Source organism: Salmo salar, chromosome ssa11 (assembly GCF_905237065.1).
Source record: "Salmo salar chromosome ssa11, Ssal_v3.1, whole genome shotgun sequence".
NCBI lineage: Eukaryota > Metazoa > Chordata > Actinopteri > Salmoniformes > Salmonidae > Salmo > Salmo salar.
Genome location: NC_059452.1, coordinates 7,683,085 through 7,701,347, shown reverse-complemented (window position 1 = coordinate 7,701,347; position 18,263 = coordinate 7,683,085). Strand labels below are relative to the sequence as shown.

The 18,263-nt window shown below is 45.7% G+C and overlaps 1 protein-coding gene across 12 annotated transcripts in view; it reads right to left on the bottom strand.

The window, feature by feature from the left end:
- The window catches only part of LOC106561914 (kinesin-like protein KIFC3), a 67,146-nt gene that overhangs the window by 10,479 nt on the left and 38,404 nt on the right, over positions 1 to 18,263 (bottom strand). For 8 of the 12 annotated variants that reach the window (XM_014126281.2, XM_014126274.2, XM_014126273.2 and 5 more), the window contains 13 exons: positions 14,236 to 14,356; positions 12,358 to 12,509; positions 9,822 to 9,857; positions 6,217 to 6,382; positions 5,740 to 5,900; positions 5,179 to 5,322; positions 4,704 to 4,985; positions 4,248 to 4,421; positions 3,812 to 3,898; positions 2,522 to 2,669; positions 2,026 to 2,268; positions 1,640 to 1,815; positions 27 to 131 (listed from right to left, as the gene is read on the bottom strand). In XM_014126281.2, coding sequence (XP_013981756.1) covers positions 27 to 131; positions 1,640 to 1,815; positions 2,026 to 2,268; positions 2,522 to 2,669; positions 3,812 to 3,898; positions 4,248 to 4,421; positions 4,704 to 4,985; positions 5,179 to 5,322; positions 5,740 to 5,900; positions 6,217 to 6,382; positions 9,822 to 9,857; positions 12,358 to 12,509; positions 14,236 to 14,317 — 1,956 coding nt within the window. In that variant the 5' untranslated portion in view covers positions 14,318 to 14,356. Of the gene's footprint in view, positions 1 to 26; positions 132 to 1,639; positions 1,816 to 2,025; positions 2,269 to 2,521; positions 2,670 to 3,811; positions 3,899 to 4,247; positions 4,422 to 4,703; positions 4,986 to 5,178; positions 5,323 to 5,739; positions 5,901 to 6,216; positions 6,383 to 9,821; positions 9,858 to 12,357; positions 12,510 to 13,831; positions 14,130 to 14,235; positions 14,357 to 18,263 lie in introns of those variants that run through there. The other 4 variants (XM_014126283.1, XM_014126275.2, XM_014126276.2 and 1 more) reach the window with 4 other exon arrangements.

Below are 18,263 nucleotides of genomic sequence, written 5' to 3'. Positions count from 1 at the left end.
TGTGTGTGTGTATTAGCAACGAATACCTCCATGGTGTAGGTCTTTCCTGAGCCCGTCTGTCCATAGGCGAAGATGCACACGTTAAAGCCATCAATACAGGATGTCACCAGGGACTGGACCTCCTGGAACACCTGGTTAGCCAATCAGAGAGGGACAGTTAGGATGACAGCTGCTGTGATTGGTGACAGTAAACCATTAGAATATAGAGAGAGACCACAACATCCTTGTGGTGTATCTCGATAATCTAAAGGGGCTTCCTCATGTTATTACCTTCATATTTGCACACTGCCCTTTCCCACCTGGACAAAAGGAACACCTATGTGAGAACGCTGTTCATCGACTACAGCTCAGCGTTCAACACCAAAGTGCCCACGAAGCTCATCACTAAGCTAAGGACCCTGGGACTAAACACCTCCCTCTGCATCGGTAGTCAACATCAGCCACGCTAATCCTCAACACTGGGGCCCCTCGGGGGTGTGTACTTAGTCCCCTCCTGTACTACCTGCTCACCCACGACTGCGTGGCCAAACACGACTCCAAAACCATCATTAAGTTTGCTGACGACAACAGTGGTAGGCCTGATCACCGACAATGATGAGACAGCCTATAGGGAGGAGATCAGAGACCTAGCAGTGTGGTGCCAGGACAACAACCTCTCTCTCAATGTGAGCAAGACAAAGGAGCTGATTGTGGACTACAGGAAAAGGACCCATTAACATTGACGGGACTGTAGTGGAGCGAGTTGAGAGTTTCAGGCTCCTTGGTGTCCATGTAACCAACGAATTATCATGGTCCAAACACACCATGACAGTCGTGAAGAGGGCACAACACCACCTTTTCCCCCTCAGGAGACTGAAAAGATTTGGCATGGGTCCCCAGATCCTCCAAAAGATCTACAGCTGCACCATCGAGAGGATCATGACCGGTTGCATCGCCGCCTGGTATAGCAACTACTCGGCATCCGACCGCAAGGCACTACAGAGGATAGTGCGTACGGCCCAGTACATCACTGGGGCCAAGCTTCCTGCCATCCAGGACCTATATAATAGGCGGTGTCAGAGGAAAGCCCAAAAAATTGTCAGAGACTCCAGTCATAGACTGTTTTCTCTGCTACCGCACAGCAAGTGGTACCGGAACACCAGGTACCGGAACACCAAGTCTCGGACCAAAAGGCTCCTTAACAGCTTCTAACCCAAAGCCCTAAGACTGCTGAACAATTAATCAAATGGCCACCGAATTATTTACATTGACACCCCCCACCCCTCCCCCCATTTGTTTTTTACACTGCTGCTACTTGCTGTTTATTATCTATGCATAGTCACTTCACCCCTACCTCCATGTACAAATTACCAACTAACCTGTACCCCCGCACATTGACTCGGTACCCCCTGTATATAGCCTCGTTATTGTTATTTTATTGTGTTACTTTTTATTCTTTTTTACTTCAGTTTATTTGGTAAATATTTTCTTAACGCGTCTTCACGGTAAGGTCTACACTTAGCATGTGACGGATAAAGTTTGAGTTGAAACATCTTATGCTGCCTTTACCTGTGGTGCGTTTTCAGATCGGCAAAGATGAAGGCAAGGAAGACACTTTTAGACTATTGAGATGTACTCCAAGTCATGACCTTCTACTGACCCCTTCCTGCGTGGCCTGAGGGTGGAACACCTTGTCCAGTTCAAAGGTCATCAGTTTGCCCTTGTTGGAGAGGTAGAGAAGGGCGTCGTCATCTGGGTCAAAGCTGACCATGTTTTCGGCAGAATCATGCTCCCCCCGGCACACCGGCCGCACCCGACAGAACACCCTGATGTTACCTGGGAAGTGAAGGCAAGAGGAGACACATTGCAATACTGTTTTGGGACAACAAATGCAAAAATCCACTGCTTTTGAACAGAATTGGATCCGTTATGTACACAGATGCACCTGTGGAATCTACTGTATGTACACACTATACACTAGCTAGTACGAACGACTGATATCACACACACACACACCTCTCAGAATGCACGGTCAAGGGGTCGTACCTTTGAGGCGCACCAGCTCGTTGTGGCATTTCTTCCTCAGGTTCATCTCTCTCTTGTACTTCCTCAGCAGCTCTTGGTTGGTACTGCTCACCTCGCCTATCACCTGGCAGATCTCCTGCTTGGCCTCGGCCATGGCCTTCTCCAGCATGAAGGGGAAGTCCTGAACCTGTCTCTTCAGACAGTTGTAGTCACAGGTGAGAGTACGCAGGGCTGGCTGAAGCGTCAAAAGGTTCATACGCACACCTGGGAACAGGGGAGGGACACACATTTTGTTACAACAGTGAATAAAACAGAGCACTCAAACATTCCTGGGTCATATTCATTAGGAGGGACAACAAAATCGAATAAAACCTCAAGTTGTCCAGTAAGAAACACATTTAATTTTTTTGATGGAGAATGTTTCGCTACGGTGTGCCCTAATGAATACCGTCCGGAACTGCGATGTGCATACTCGCAAATACAACAAAAAATGCATAGTCCTAAACGTACGGCTTACCTGCCAGGTTCTCATGCACGGCCTTCATCTCACTTTCGGCCCTGATGAAGGCCTCCTCGATCACCCTGTTCTTCTCTTCCTCCAGGTTCTGCATTTCAGCCTCCAGCTGGCCCTGGGCCCGCTCCATCTCCCCCTCGTACACCAGGATCTACAGGGGACAGAGAGAGAGAGGTTAAACATGGGGACTGGAGTAGTTCTTGGGACAGTACCAACACACCACACTGGTCTGGGTGGGGACTGGAGCGTGTTTAGTGGTCTACCTGGAGCTAAAAGCTAGCATAAATGCTAACACAGCACGGGAACTCAGATCTAATAGCTACCTGGGCATTTGAACAAAGGGCTTCAAATTCCCCTTAACATCTTTGCTAAAATCTGAAGCCTATAACTAATACTAACTAAAAGTTAGCTCCCAGCAAAACCATGGGTTTGCTTCTTCTCATCTACAGGACACATGAATCAAATCAAATTGTATTTGTCACATGTGCCGAATACAACAGGTGTAGACCTTTCAGTGAAATGCTTACAAGCCCTTAACCAACAATGCTTTAAGAAGTTAAGAAAAACTAAAGTAAAAAATTGAAAATAAAAGTAACAAATAATTAAACAGCAGCAGCAAAATAACAATAGCGATGCTATATACAGGGGGTACCGGTACAGAGTCAATGTGCGGAGGCATGGGTTAGTCGAGGTAATATGTACATGTAGGTAGAGTCAAAGTGACTATGGATAGATAATAAACACAGAGTAGCAGCAGCATAAAAGAGGGGTCTGGGTAGCCCTTTGATTAGCTGTTCAGGAGTCTTATGGCTTGGGGGTAGAAGCTGTTAAGAAGCCTTTTGGACCTAGACTTGGCTCTCCGGTACTGCTTGATGTGCGGTAGCAGAGGGAACAGTCTTTGACAATTTTTAGGGCCTTCCTCTGACACCGCCTGGTATAGAGGTCCTGGATGGCGGGAAGCTTGGCCCCAGTGATGTACTGGGCCGTACGCACTACCCTCTGCAGTGCCTTGCGGTCGGAGGCCGAGCAGTTGCCGTACCAGGCAGTGATGCAACTATCATTACAGCTAAAAGCTCATCCAAAACAACCATACACTGCACCCCAATACAAGAGTGGAGGACCCTTGAACAGATTTAGGGTAAAGTTTGTGTGTGTCACTACAGCACAGGTTTTTGGTGGGGGTTGAAACCACACAGATGGGCAGAGTTTGGGGAGCAGGGTGCCTGAGACACAGGAAGTGATGTAGTGAGAAAACAGGAAGCACTATGAGATTCCTATCAAGGGGGGGCCAACCTTAGACAACCTGCAAATGACCTCGCCATTGCCCCTTCCGACGGCCTTGGAGAGCAGGCCGCAGATACGGCCGCGGTCCGCACGCAGCTGAAACCAAACGGAAGCGAAGAGAGAGGGGTTAACACGGCCCATGCCACTACAGGGGAGGGGATGGGACAAGGGTCGAACCAGTCACCTCTACTGGGAGGGAAGGGCGTTTTTGTGAAGGACCGTACCGCCACAATCTACTACAAGGGTGAGTTGGATTGTATCAATGCTGGTACCAGGGGGAGGAACGAGGAGAACTTGAGAAATAATAAAGACCAACTGGTGAAGGAGCTAATGGGATTAGGAAGGGGCACAGAGGGTTATGCGTGTGTGAGAGTAGCATGTGCGTGTTGTTAGACGGTTGTGTGTGTGCGCGTCTGTGTACATGTGCATCTCCTTATGTGTATACCTGAGCTCGGAGCTGGGTGCTGGTCCTCTGGGACTCATGCAGCTGTGTCTCCAGCTCTCGGAGCAGCTGTCTCTGCAGTGATAGCTGCTCCTGCAGGGCGGCGCTCTTGGCCTGGGCCTCGGCTACCGCCTGCTGAGACCCTGACGACTCCACCTCCACTATCTCAGTCACATACTGGACGGAGAGAGAATACAGAGAGCGAGATAGAAGAGGTAGGAGGAGAGAGAACGAAAGAAAGGTGGGGAGCAGAAGAGAGAGATTGATATCGTGAGATCACCAGGGAACACAATTCAGCAGCATATGCTCTCATATAACTCAAAAACATTGGATAGGTGGTAAGCTACCAAACATATAGCTTACCCATCCTATCATTTCAGATCTATGAGGGACCATTAAGTAACATAGGAGCTAGCAAGGGGTTGTGTTTGAAATGGGACAGTTTCTGCGATTCCTCACCTTAACCTGATGGGGCCGGGCGGCCTGTCTGGCCAGCTCCTCCTCACAGTCTCTGAGCCGGACGCTCAGCTGCTGCTCCACCTCCCCCTGCTGACACTTAGACTCCTCTAGTTGCCTCTGCATCTCCCCCGCGTGGCGCTTGGACTCCTCCAGCTGTCGGCTGAGCGTCTCCACCCGGCTGGCCTTCTCCAGGACCTGCTGCTCCAACTCAGCCAGCCTCCTCTGCCTCGGTCTGGTCTGGCTCTCCCAGCGAGACACCTCCTCACGCAGAGACTCCACATCCTATACAGCATACAGTTATAATACACCACACACACTTATAACGCCGCCTCTTCCCGCTCTCTGGCCTGGTTCTTCCAACGAGATACCTTCCCACACAGGGTGTCCGTATCCTACACGCAAACAGAGCTATAATTGACAGAGCTATAATGGGTTTTCACAACCTCTGCCCTCACTTGATTCTGCCCACCCGTACCTGGCTGTGGGGGCAGTCAGTGGCTGTGCAGGCCGGTGGAGGAGCCTCCTGGAGCAGTGAGGTCTTGCATGCCTTCAGCTCCTGCTTCAGCCGCTCGTTCTCGACCACCAGCAGCTCCAGGTGCTTCTCCAGGTCGGTCGCCCCCTACAGGACAGGAGGAACAGGCACATGTCAGTGTCACACTCACAAAGGCACCACACAGAGGGATATCAATATACACAGGGAGGAATTAACACACATTCACACACACACAGGGCAATGCACAAGCACTTTTTCTCTGACTATTGTTCAATATCTGCCCCCTCTCCCTCACCTCCCCATCTCACCCTCTTACACACACTCGCATGCAACACCTTAGAATGCCTGTGAAGCAGAAGTGTGTCACGGTGCACATCTTACACCTGGAAGAAAAATATATGCCAATTATCTCGAGCTTGTCTTTCCCAGGCTTTCCCAAGAATGTAGGCCAGCTGGGCTCTGCCCTCATTCTCTTTTTCCATCCCTCACCAGTCTCTCTCCTCCCGAGTTTCCTCCATTCCCCTCTCTCTCTATTCTACTCACCACCCCCGAGCGCAGCCTCTCCACCTCCTGGGTCTGGTCTAGCAGCTTCTCCTCCAGCTCCCCCACCTGTGTGCGCAGCGCTGCGATGAGCTGCTCTCCTTCCTGAATGAGACAGTTGCTGTGCTCCTGTGGCTCAGCCAGCCTCTGCACTGCCCTCACACCTGCAAACACACACACACACACACACACACACACACACACACACACACAAACAGAATTTAAAAACAGACACACACGCCATCCAGCCCCACAGCAGTGGATAATGCGTGTTGACAGTGGGTCACAGCTGTGACACACAGCCCTCTTCTTGCTGACAGGCTGGTTTGTGTCAGTACTGGGAACACCATCTTGACAGACACACCGTAAAGAGACCATTCGGAGTCATTCATTTCACAGTAATTATTGATGTATCAGTCAGTCTGTATCAGTCAGTCTTCCTCCCTCCCCCCTCCCCCCAACTACCCGTTCCTCTCTCACCGTTGGGCAGTGCTGTGTGCAGCTCCTCCTGTAGAGTGTGTATGACGTTAGTCTTCTCCTGAAGACTCTGTTCGTGACTCTGCTGCGGTCTCTGCAGCTGCAGACACCGGGAAGCTTCCTCGCGTCGCAGACGCGCCTGGAACTCACACACTTTCTCCTGCAGTGTCTAGACACGCACACACACGGCAAAAGGTCACAGGTTAGAAGGCAGACAGGTCGATAACGTCACAATTCCAAGGGAACGAGGAGGTGTAAAGGTGGATTGGTCAGTTTATAACATCATCCATGTTCACAGGTTTGATCAAAACTGACCTATCCAGTCAGTCTATAGGTAAATCGATTTGAATGCAGTCACTTTTTGACAGCGTCCCTTTTGATTTACACATTTTTAGATAATTGACTTGAAAGGAAATAAAATGAAAATGTGTATAAAAAAAAACTACACTGCTCAAAAAAATAAAGGGAACACTTAAACAACACAATGTAACTCCAAGTCAATCACACTTCTGTGAAATCAAACTGTCCACTTAGGAAGCAACACTGATTGACAATAAATTTCACATGCTGTTGTGCAAATGGAATAGACAACAGGTGGAAATTATAGGCAATTAGCAAGACACCCCCAATAAAGGAGTGGTTCTGCAGGTGGTAACCACAGACCACTTCTCAGTTCCTATGCTTCCTGGCTGATGTTTTGCTCACTTTTGAATGCTGGCAGTGCTTTCACTCTAGTGATAGCATGAGACGGAGTCTACAACCCACACAAGTGGCTCAGGTAGTGCAGCTTATCCAGGATGGCACATCAATGCGAGCTGTGGCAAGAAGGTTTGCTGTGTCTGTCAGCGTAGTGTCCAGAGCATGGAGGCGCTACCAGGAGACAGGCCAGTACATCAGGAGACGTGGAGGAGGCCGTAGGAGGGCAACAACCCAGCAGCAGGACCGCTACCTCTGCCTTTGTGCAAGGAGGAGCAGGAGGAGCACTGCCAGAGCCCTGCAAAATGACCTCCAGCAGGCCACAAATGTGCATGTGTCTGCTCAAACGGTCAGAAACAGACTCCATGAGGGTGGTATGAGGGCCCGACGTCCACAGGTGGGGGTTGTGCTTACAGCCCAACACCGTGCAGGACGTTTGGCATTTGCCAGAGAACACCAAGATTGGCAAATTCGCCACTGGCGCCCTGTGCTCTTCACAGATGAAAGCAGGTTCACACTGAGCATGTGACAGACGTGACAGTCTGGAGACGCCGTGGAGAACGTTCTGCTGCCTGCAACATCCTCCAGCATGACCGGTTTGGCGGTGGGTCAGTCATGGTGTGGGGTGGCATTTCTTTGGGGCGCCGCACAGCCCTCCATGTGCTCGTCAGAGGTAGCCTGACTGCCATTAGGTACCGAGATGAGATCCTCAGACCCCTTGTGAGACCATATGCTGGTGCGGTTGGCCCTGGGTTCCTCCTAATGCAAGACAATGCTAGACCTCATGTGGCTGGAGTGTGTCAGCAGTTCCTGCAAGAGGAAGGCATTGATGCTATGGACTGGCCCGCCCGTTCCCCAGACCTGAATCCAATTGAGCACATCTGGGACATCATGTCTCGCTCCATCCACCAACACCACGTTGCACCACAGACTGTCCAGGAGTTGGCGGATGCTTTAGTCCAGGTCTGGGAGGAGATCCCTCAGGAGACCATCCACCACCTCATCAGGAGCATGCCCAGGCATTGTAGGGAGGTCATACAGGCACGTGGAGGCCACACACACTGAGCCTCATTTTGACTTGTTTTAAGGACATTACATCAAAGTTGGATCAGCCTGTAGTGTGGTTTTCCACTTTAATTTTGAGTGTGACTCCAAATCCAGACCTCTATGGGTTGATAAATTGGATTTCCATTGATTATTTTTGTGTGATTTTGTTGTCAGCACATTCAACTATGTAAAGAAAAAAGTATTTCATAAGATTATTTCTTTCATTCAGATCTAGGATGTGTTGTTTAAGTGTTCCCTTTATTTTTTTTAGCAGTATATTTTCCAGAAATTATGAAAGTTTGACAACCCTGTTTGCAAGATTTTAAATGACATAAATCTCAACCGATTATCTTTTCCAGTGATGAAGACATGGATGTCTCATGGTATGGTGGGGTATGCAAAATGGGTCAACTTTGAGCACACCTTTATCTCTTGAATGTTTTGGCATTCAGGTCCAAAAAGTCACTTTCTGAGCACTTCTACAACGGCCAAATATGTATGGAAGGTTTCTTTCAAATCAAAAGGGGTGCTGTCAAAAAGCGATTCAATTCATATGGATATACCCCTATACGGTTGTTTTCAAACATCTCCTCTGGGACCCCCAGACATTTCACAATTTTGTTATAGCCCCGAACTAGCTCATCTGCACTCACCTGACAGTTTATTAAGTACAGCACCCAGTTTATGAAAATGCATCGCTCCTACAGACAGTGAGTCAGGCGGCTGCGACTTGCTATATAAAGCAGGCAGACGGGCATCATGCGTTCAGTTACTGTTCGACTGAACGTTAGAATGGGCAAAACGAGTGACCTTAGCGACTTGGAGTGTGGTATGATCGTCTGTCCCAGGCGCCCCGGATCCAGTCTCTCAGAAACGGCTGCTGAAAACCATCCAGTCAGCGGCAGTTCTGTGGGCCAAAACAGCTCGTTGATGAGAGAGGTCAGAGGAGAACGGCAAGAATCGTGCAAGCTAACAGGCAGGCCTAAAAACAGACAAATAACTGTGCAGTACAACAATGGTGTGCAGAACAGGCATCTCGGAACACACAACTTGTCACGGATGGGCTATTGCAGCAGACGACCACACCAGGTTCCACTACTATCCGCTAAAAACAAGAAACGGCTCCAGTGGGCACGCCATCACCAACACTGGACAATTGAGGAGCGGAAAAACAGCTCCTGGTCCAACGAATCCTAGTTCCTGTTGCGTCATGCTGATGGCAGAGTCAGGATTTGGCCTAAGCAGCATGAGTCCATTGGCCCCATCCTGCCTGTTGTCGGTGGTGTACTGGTTCTGGGAATGCTTTCCAGGCACACGTTATGTCCCTTGATACCAACTGTGCAACGATTGAACCACACGGCGTATCTGAACATTGTTGCTGATCAAACCCAATAGAGCACCTTCGGGATGAGATGGAACGGGCTGTACCGCTGTCCAATCGGCAGGAGCTATCTGATGCAATCCCTGTAGAACATTTCTGACACCTTGTAGAATCAATGCCCTGAAGTATTCAGACTGTTCTGGAAGCAAAGGTGGGTCTGACCCGTTACTAGATGGGTGTACCTAATAAACTGACCAGTGAGTGTAACTCACCTAAATAAGGGTTTGATAAATAGTTGTGTACTAGTTCTGGAATAGAGCAAATGCATTGAACTGCATGGGGTCCCCGAGAAAAGGTTTGAAAACCACTGGTCTATACAATTAGACTCAGATGCAGAGATGAAACTGCTACTCTACCAACTGAAACCACCTACAACCACACAAAATCAGACTAAAGAAACTAAAATACTACATACAGAGAGAGAGGGAGATGAGACGAGACAGATACAGCTAGAGACTGTAGAGAGACCGAATGTGGACATTACATAGGCAGATGTCCAGGCACAGGACCAGGTGACCTTCTGTGAAGGAAAGTGGGATGTGGGGAAGAGAGAGGGATGAGAGAATGTACAGCAATGAAAAGTGTAGAGGGCTGGAGGAAGACAACGAGAAATGGCCAATGAGATAAAGGAGAAACCGCACAATAATGAATGAAAGAGGAATATGGAGGAAATGCAACGATTTGTTGAAGAGACAGGCAGCTTTTTGTACGCGTGTAAGTTCGCACGTGTCTGGCTAAAAGCCACACGTCAAAAGGCACGGAACGGCACTGTCATCTTTAATCTATTAGACCTGTCGCTATGAGGCGCCAATGTCATCTTATGAAGTGCTGATGTGAGCTTTATGACAGCACTGGGGCTGTCAACGCAAGTCTAAATCCAAGTCACAGGGGCAGATTAGGATGCTTGTCATGAGGCACTGGGCAGAACAGTGTAGAATACCCACACTTTAGGGGTATACCACAACTCAAGATCAATGACTTAGCCAGCTAACTTGCCTAAATATTCTGAAATAACTTTTTATTTTATAGAAAGATAGGTATGTCTGATTGACCCAACAACCAAAAACACATCTTAGTTTATCTTTCCTAATGAACCAGAAAATCAGTACTTATTTATGTTTACCCAAGACAGCTGGCTAACTCATTGATCCTGCTTTGAAGTATACCCTCTGTGCTGTGCTCAGTGGGGCACAACAATGTGGAACGTTCCGATGGAAATGCGCTGTGTAGAACGACATGCCTCTTAGTCATGTGATAAAATGAGGTCTGCTATATTTGTGACATTTCTACATACAACGTTCAGTCTGTTACAGCCTCCGGAACGAAGATCTGTGTTGTTGTAGCAGTGTGTGCTCTACCCTGTGTTATTCCAAATGCTGACAAAGCAACACAATCCTGAACACATGAAATAAAACCACAGGAGGGATACTATGCAGACACTCAGGATTTTCTGTTCTGCAGAGTACACAGAGTGTACAGGGCAATGACAGCTATGCTGTGTGTATGTACGTACAGTTGAAGTCGGAAGTTTACATACATTTAGGTTGGAGTCATTAAACCTTTTTTTTCAACCACTCCACAAATGTCTTGTTAACCAACTATAGTTTTGGCAAGTCGGTTAGGACATCTACTTTGTCCATGACAAGTACATTTTCCAACAATTGTTTACAGACAGATTATTTTACTTATCTGTATCACAATTCCAGTGGGTCAGAAGTTTACATACACTAAGTTGACTGTGCCTTTAAACAGCTTGGAAAATTCCAGAAAATGCCATGGCTTTAGAAGCTTCTGATAGGCTAATTGACATCATTTGAGTCAATTGGAGGTTTACCTGTGGATGCCTTCAAGGCTTACCTTCAAACTCAGTGCCTCTTTGCTTGACATCATGGGAAAATCAAAAGAAAAAAGCCAAGACCTCAGAAAAAAGATTGTAGCCCTCCACAAGTCTGGTTCATCCTTGGGTGCAATTTCCAAACGCCTGAAGGTACCACGTTCATCTGTACAAACAATAGTGCACAAGTATAAACACCATGGGACCACGCAGCTGTCATACTGCTCAGGAAGAAGACGTGTTCTCTCTCTTAGAGATGAAAGAACTTTGGTGCGAAAAGTGCAAAAGTATCTATATCCACAGTAAAACGAGTCCTATATCGACATAACCTGAAAGGCCGCTCAGCAAGGAAGAAGCCACTGCTCCAAAACCACCATAAAAAAAGCCAGACTACGGTTTGCAACTGCACATGGGGACAAAGATCGTACTTTTTGGAGAAATGTCCCCTGGTCTGATGAAACAAAAATAGAACTGTTTGGCCATAATGACCATCATTATGTTCGGAGGAAAAAGGGGGAGGCTTGCAAGCCGAAGAACACCCTCCCAACCGTGAAGCACGGGGGTGGCAACATCATGTTGTGGGGGTGCTTTGCTGCAGGAGGGACTGGTGCACTTCACAAAATAGATAACAGCATGAGGAAGGAAAATTATGTGGATATATTGAAGCAACATCTCAAGACATCAGTCAGGAAGTTAAAGCTTGGTCGCAAATTGGTCTTAGTAAACTTCTGACCCAATGGAATTGTGATGAAGTGAATTATAAGTGAAATAATCTGTCTGTAAACAATTGTTGAAAAAATGACTTGTGTCATGCACAAGTAGATGTCCTAACCGACTTGCCAAAACTATAGTTTGTTAACAAGAAATTTGTGGAGTGGTTGAAAAACGAGTTTTAATGACTCCAACCTAAGTGTACGTAAACTTCCGACTTCCACTGTATGTATGTATTGGTGTGTGTGTTAGAAGCTCATTAAAACCGGATTGATAAATCCACTGTGTCCCACTCCCCAAGGCTCTTACTGACCTGAAACCCCCCACCAGTTTAGCCAGTGAAACCAGGACAAACAAGTGCCATGTTGGGAAAACACCCACCAATATGAACGATACGCTAGCCACATTGACCTAGTTAGTTGAGAATTAGTTGTGTGTGTGTGTGTGTGTGTGTGTGTATGCACACTCATCTCACCTGTATGAGTAGCTGTTGGTTGTGATTGTGCTGGCTGGTTTCTAATTGGTCAGTAGTGGTCAGAGCGGTACGTTGTGGGAAAGCGGCTGTGGGTAAAGACAGGAAGGAGCAGTCCTCCTCACCATCACTCATCAAGAAGTCCACTGAGCTCGCTACGGACACACGGGAGGGACAAACAAAGTTAGGAAACACAAACATACACTCACAGTTAAATATTGTACACAAACAAGCAAGCCTGAGCCAAATGGGCTGACTATGTTGTTTTCTTATCCACTGTGGCAGAGCTGATCCTGTATTCACTTGAGTCAGAAAACAGTCTATATACCTCTTTGTCCCTCTACCTTTTTCCATCTTCTCACACTCTTTCCTTCCCTCTCTCTACCTCCATTTCTACCCATGTCAGAGGTAATTGTCTATGGCCCTCTCTTCTCCCCACTTACCTTTATCCCCCACTACTCTACTAACCATTATTCTCTCCTCTCCCCTCCCCTGAACCAAGAGTGATTCTGGGCCTCTCCCCTATTTTCACTCCCCAACCTTCCAAGGTTCACACAGACAGTACCATGGAAACGAGCACAGCTAGATAAGCAGTGTGCTAACCCAGGCCTCAGTAGGTGATACATACAGGCCTGTTTACCTGCGTGTGTGCTTGTGTGTATTTGTATGGGGACCTGTATGGGGGCCCAGAGTCTTATCAACCTGAGGACAATCAGTGCACTGTGCTACTGCATTTGGTCCATTCTACACAATCAACCCTACAATATTAACACACATGCTCAAACAGACATGTTTAGACATTTTCTAATACACACGTGAGGGCAATTTAACTGAACACAGCACCTTATACATACAATGGATCACAGACTAAGGAAAAAACACACACCAACGAAAAATACACATATTCAGGGAAGTAGTGCTTGAAGTATCCCCCACACAGTCTACAAATACATTGTGTACAAACTGCACGTGTACACAGTGCGCAAATCAGTTTAATACAGAGACACACAGGTTGACTCGCAGCTCTGTAAGGCTGGGAGAAATAAAAAAAACAGCATGCATTGATGACTGATGACCCGGCAGATTAAGTCCCACAACGGAGTCACACACGCACAGACAAAATGTACAATACATACACACAAACTCACACACCATTAGGACACACACTGCGAAGTGTTATACGACTGACAGGTAAACATAACCATCCTCTCCTCCTCCTCTACCTTCCTCCTCTCCGATAGGGACAGTGTAAAGCTTTCTTTCTCAGACAGTCACTCTCCTGCTCTCTTTTCTGCACTAGCACAATCACAGTTGCGCTGCTCCGCCGTCACCTTGAGCAGTCCTGCTAGAGCATTGGCGCAGAGAAACGTACACCCACAGACAGATGGACACACACGAACACACACAATAGGTCCAGTGTTTGCTCTCCTGGCCCCTGGACTGTGGCCGTCAGGGGGATCAGCTTTAAGCTCTGTACCTGCTAGAGACGCACTCCTTCAGCTGAGAGAGGTAGAGACAGAGGGAAGCCTGGCATACACTCAGTCCTCACTGCTTTCTCAGACAGCTGGCATACACTCTTCTTTTCCCCTCTCCAGTCAGATAAAGGAATGCCTTCTCTTCCTCTCCTCTTTTCCAGTATTTCCTGTCGCTCCCAGTTTCGCTGAGAGGCACAGCTCATGGGAATGTGTCACACTCCTCGACACTTAGTAAGAGTCCTGTCAGACAGGCAGCACACACACACACACCTCTCCCATTCCCTCTCACGCTCCCCTCCCACCCTCACTGTCATCCCAAAAATGTGGTCACAATGGTTTAGTCCCACCCCTGTAACAGAGGGACTCCCTTGCTGCCCAATGGGGTTGGCCTACAGAATCCACTCACCATCCAATGAGACGTCTTTCTTCCAGAGCTCCTGCAGACAGGGGGCGTGGCCAAGGTCCCAGGTCTTTCTTGTTCCGAACATGACCGCAGGGCTGAGCAAAGCACTGGGTCTCTGGACCGGCTAGAGAGAGACAGAGAGACAGCGTGAGATAGAAAGACAGATACTGTACATTTACATTTTTGTAATTTAGCAGACACTCTTATACAGAGCGACTTACATACTGAGCCACCGTGGGAGTCGAACCCAGAACCCTGGCGTTGCAAGCGCCATGCTCTACCAACTGAGCTACATCATATTATATACACAGAGAGAGAAAGACATGAGCGATAGCTTCCCTGTGTTATAATTTCATTGCTATTATTGATTTAATTAGGTTCTCTCTTTAGCAATATAAGATAACGACTTGTCATGCCAATAAAGCTTATTGAAAGTAACTGAAAGAGAGAAATGTCACTGAAAGAGAGAAAAAGACTGACAGCACGGTATGAGAGCAATAGGAAAGAGGAGAAAGAGCGCGTGCGCACGTGTGCGTGTGTGTGTGTGCATGCATCTGTTTACACAGTGGGAACAGCCTTCAGAGTTCATGATGAAACACAGGAGAAATTAGAAAGAGATGGACAACATTCCTGCATGACTGACAGTCACATTCACAGCCGATACTGGGTTGTTTTCATTTTTCAGACACCATTTACTCCAAACGGAAAACGTTTTGCAACTATTGGCCAATTTCAGGAAGGTCCCGCCCTGTTTCATTCTGTTTGCTTCCGATAGGTTCAGCTTGGTTCCTAGTGAATACACCCCTGGTAACCAGTTACCTGTTTAATATAGCCACACTGGATACACGAATACTGATCTGGACCCGGTTTCCCAATAGCGATGGAACATAAGCTTACGAGTGTTATAACGATGCATCGTTCCTATAATGCCAAATAACTCATATGCATTTCTCAAAACACCACGTAGGGAGAACTTTCAAAGTGTGTCGATACTGATAGGAATGAAAAAAAAAAAAATGCAGCACTGCTCTCGGATCAGCTTTCTCCATTCAAATGTTACCTTAACATTGGGAATTATTCCACAATACTGACAACGGATCAGCTCCTAGAGAGATATGATCACCTACAGTTCCCTTTAGAAAGTATTCACACCCCTTGACTTTTTCCACATTTTGTTGTGTTACAGCCTGAATTTAAAAGTGATTAAATTGAGATTGTAGGCCAGTGACAAAACACACAATACCTCATAATGTCTAATGGGAATAATGTTTTTAGACATTTTTACAAATGAGTACAGATTTTCTTAACAAGTCAAATAACTCACTGTGTACAATCATTTTTAATAACTACCTAATCTCTGTACCCCACACATACAATTATCTGCAAGGTACCTCAGTCGAGCAGTGAATTTCAAAACAGATTCAACCACAAAGACCAGGGAGGTTTTCCAATGCCTCGCAAAGAAGGGAATCGATTGGTAGAGGAGTAAAATCTTAAAAGCAGACATTGAGTAAGTTTACATGCACACTAATAATTTGATATTAAACTGATTATGGCAGTAGGCAGATTATGCAATATTCATGTAAACACCTTGCTCTGCTTATTTTCAATTGGCATAAGGTCAAAAATTAAAAAAAAGTGAGCATACACCGATTAAAACACCCAGATTTCTTAGCAATCTTTCGAATTACTAGGACATGTAAATACCTTAATTGGCTCTCCAGCAGTGTATTTGATCTGGACATGTGCAAGCGCCAGCCAAGTGAGCCTCTCTCTTCAGCGCGACTGAAGTGTGTTCAGAACAACTGAATGTATGCATCTTAGAAGTAGTTTTCACATAAACTTTATATGTCCGACCTCAGAATCAAATATGCTTCCCAAAATGAACATATTCAATGTGGTAGAGCTTTTATTTTGATTGGCGATTTTCTGCCATAGCCTAATTTCTGATGTGTCCATGTAAAAAGGATTATTAGGGAAATCGTTCTTCTTGGAAACCATGTAAACGTTTTAATCTAATCATCAAATTATTGTGTGCATGTAGCAACACTCATTGAATATCTCTGAGCATGGTGAAGTTATTAATTACACGTTCGATGGCGTATCAATTCACCCAGTCACTACAAAAATACAGGCATCCTTCCCAATTCTGTTGCCGGAGAGGAAGGAAACCACTCAGGGATTTCACCATGAGGCCAATGGTGACTTTAAAACAGTTACAGAGTTTAATGGCTGTGATAGGAGAAAACTGAGGATGGATCAACAACATTCAGTGGTGGAAAAAGTACCCAAATTGTCATACTTGAGTAAAAGTAAAGATCCCTTAATAGAAAATGACTACTAAAAAAGTAAAAGTCACCCAGTAAAATACTAACGTCAGTAAAAGTATTCGGTTTTAAATACACTTAAGTATCAAAAGTAAAAGTATGAATCATTTCAAACTCCTTATATTAAGCAAACCAGACCGCCCAATTTTTTTTATATTTGTATTTATTTACGGCTAGCCAGGGACACAAACACTCAGACATAATTTACAAACGAAGCATTTGTGTTTAGTGAGTCCGCCAAATCAGAGGCAGTAGGGATGACCAGGGATGTTCTCTTGATAAGTGTATGAATTGGACCATTTTCTGTTCTGCTAAGCAGTCAAAATATAACAAGTACTTTTGGGTGTCAGGGAAAATGTATGGAGTAAAAAGTACATTATTTTATTTTGGAATGTAGTGAAGTAAAAGTAGTCAAAAATATATAAAGTAAAGCTACCCCAAAAAACGACTTAAGTAGTACTTTAAAGTATTACTTCACCACTGACAACATTGTAGTTACTCCACAATACTAACCTAATTGAAAAACATATTCCAAAACATGCATCCTATTTGCAACAAGGCACTAAAGTAAACTGCAAAAAATGTGGCAAAGCAATTCACTTTTTGTCGTGAATATAAAGTATTGAATTTTCCCCAAGCATAACATCACATTACAGAGTATTATTCTCCGTATTTTTCAAGCATAGTGGTGGCTGCATCATGTTATGGGTATGCTTGTAACAGTTAAGGACTGGAGAGTTTTTCAGGATAAAAAATAAACAGAATGAGGCTAAGCAAAGGCTAAATCTTAGAGGAAAACCTGGTTCATTCTGCTTTCTACCAGACACAGATGAATTCACCTTTCAGCAGGACAATAACCTAAAACACAAGGCTAAATCTACTCTGGAGTTGCTTATCAAGATAGGAGTGAATGTTCGAGGGGCAAAGTTGCAGTTTTGACTTAAATCTAGTTGAAAATCTATGGAAAGACCTAAAAGTGGTTGTACAGCAATTTGACAGAGCTTGAATACTTTTTTAAAGAATAAATGGGAAAATGTTACACAATCCAGGTGTGGAACGCTGTTATAGACTTACCCAGAAAGACTCACAGCTGTAATTGCTACCAAAAGTTGCTTCTACAAAGTATCAACTCAGGGGTGTGAATACTTACAGTACCAGTCAAAAGTTGGGACACACCTACTCATTCAAGGGTTTTTCTTGATTTTTTAAAAACGATTTTCTACATTGTAGAATACAGAGAAAATCAAAACTATGCAATAACACAATCAAAAAAAGTGTTAAACAAATCAAAATATATTTTATATTTGAGATTCTTCAAAGTAGCCACCCTTTGCCTCGATGACAGCTTTGCACACTCTTGGCATTCTCTCAACCAGCTTCATGAGGTAGTCACCTGGAATGCATTTCAATTAAGAGGTGTGCCTTGTTAAAAGTTAATTTGTAGAATTTCTTTCCTTCATAATGCGTTTGAGCCAATCTGTTGTGGTATACAGAAGATGGTCTTTTTACCAAATAGGGCTAAGTCCATATTATGGCAAGAACAGCTCAAATAAGCAAATAGAAAAAGGCAATAATTTAAGACATGAAGGTCAGCCAATCTGGAACATTTCAAGAACTTTCAAAGTTTCTTCAAGTGCAGTCGCAAAAACCATCAAGCGCTATGATGAAACTGGCTTTCATGAGGACCATCACAGGAAAGGAAGA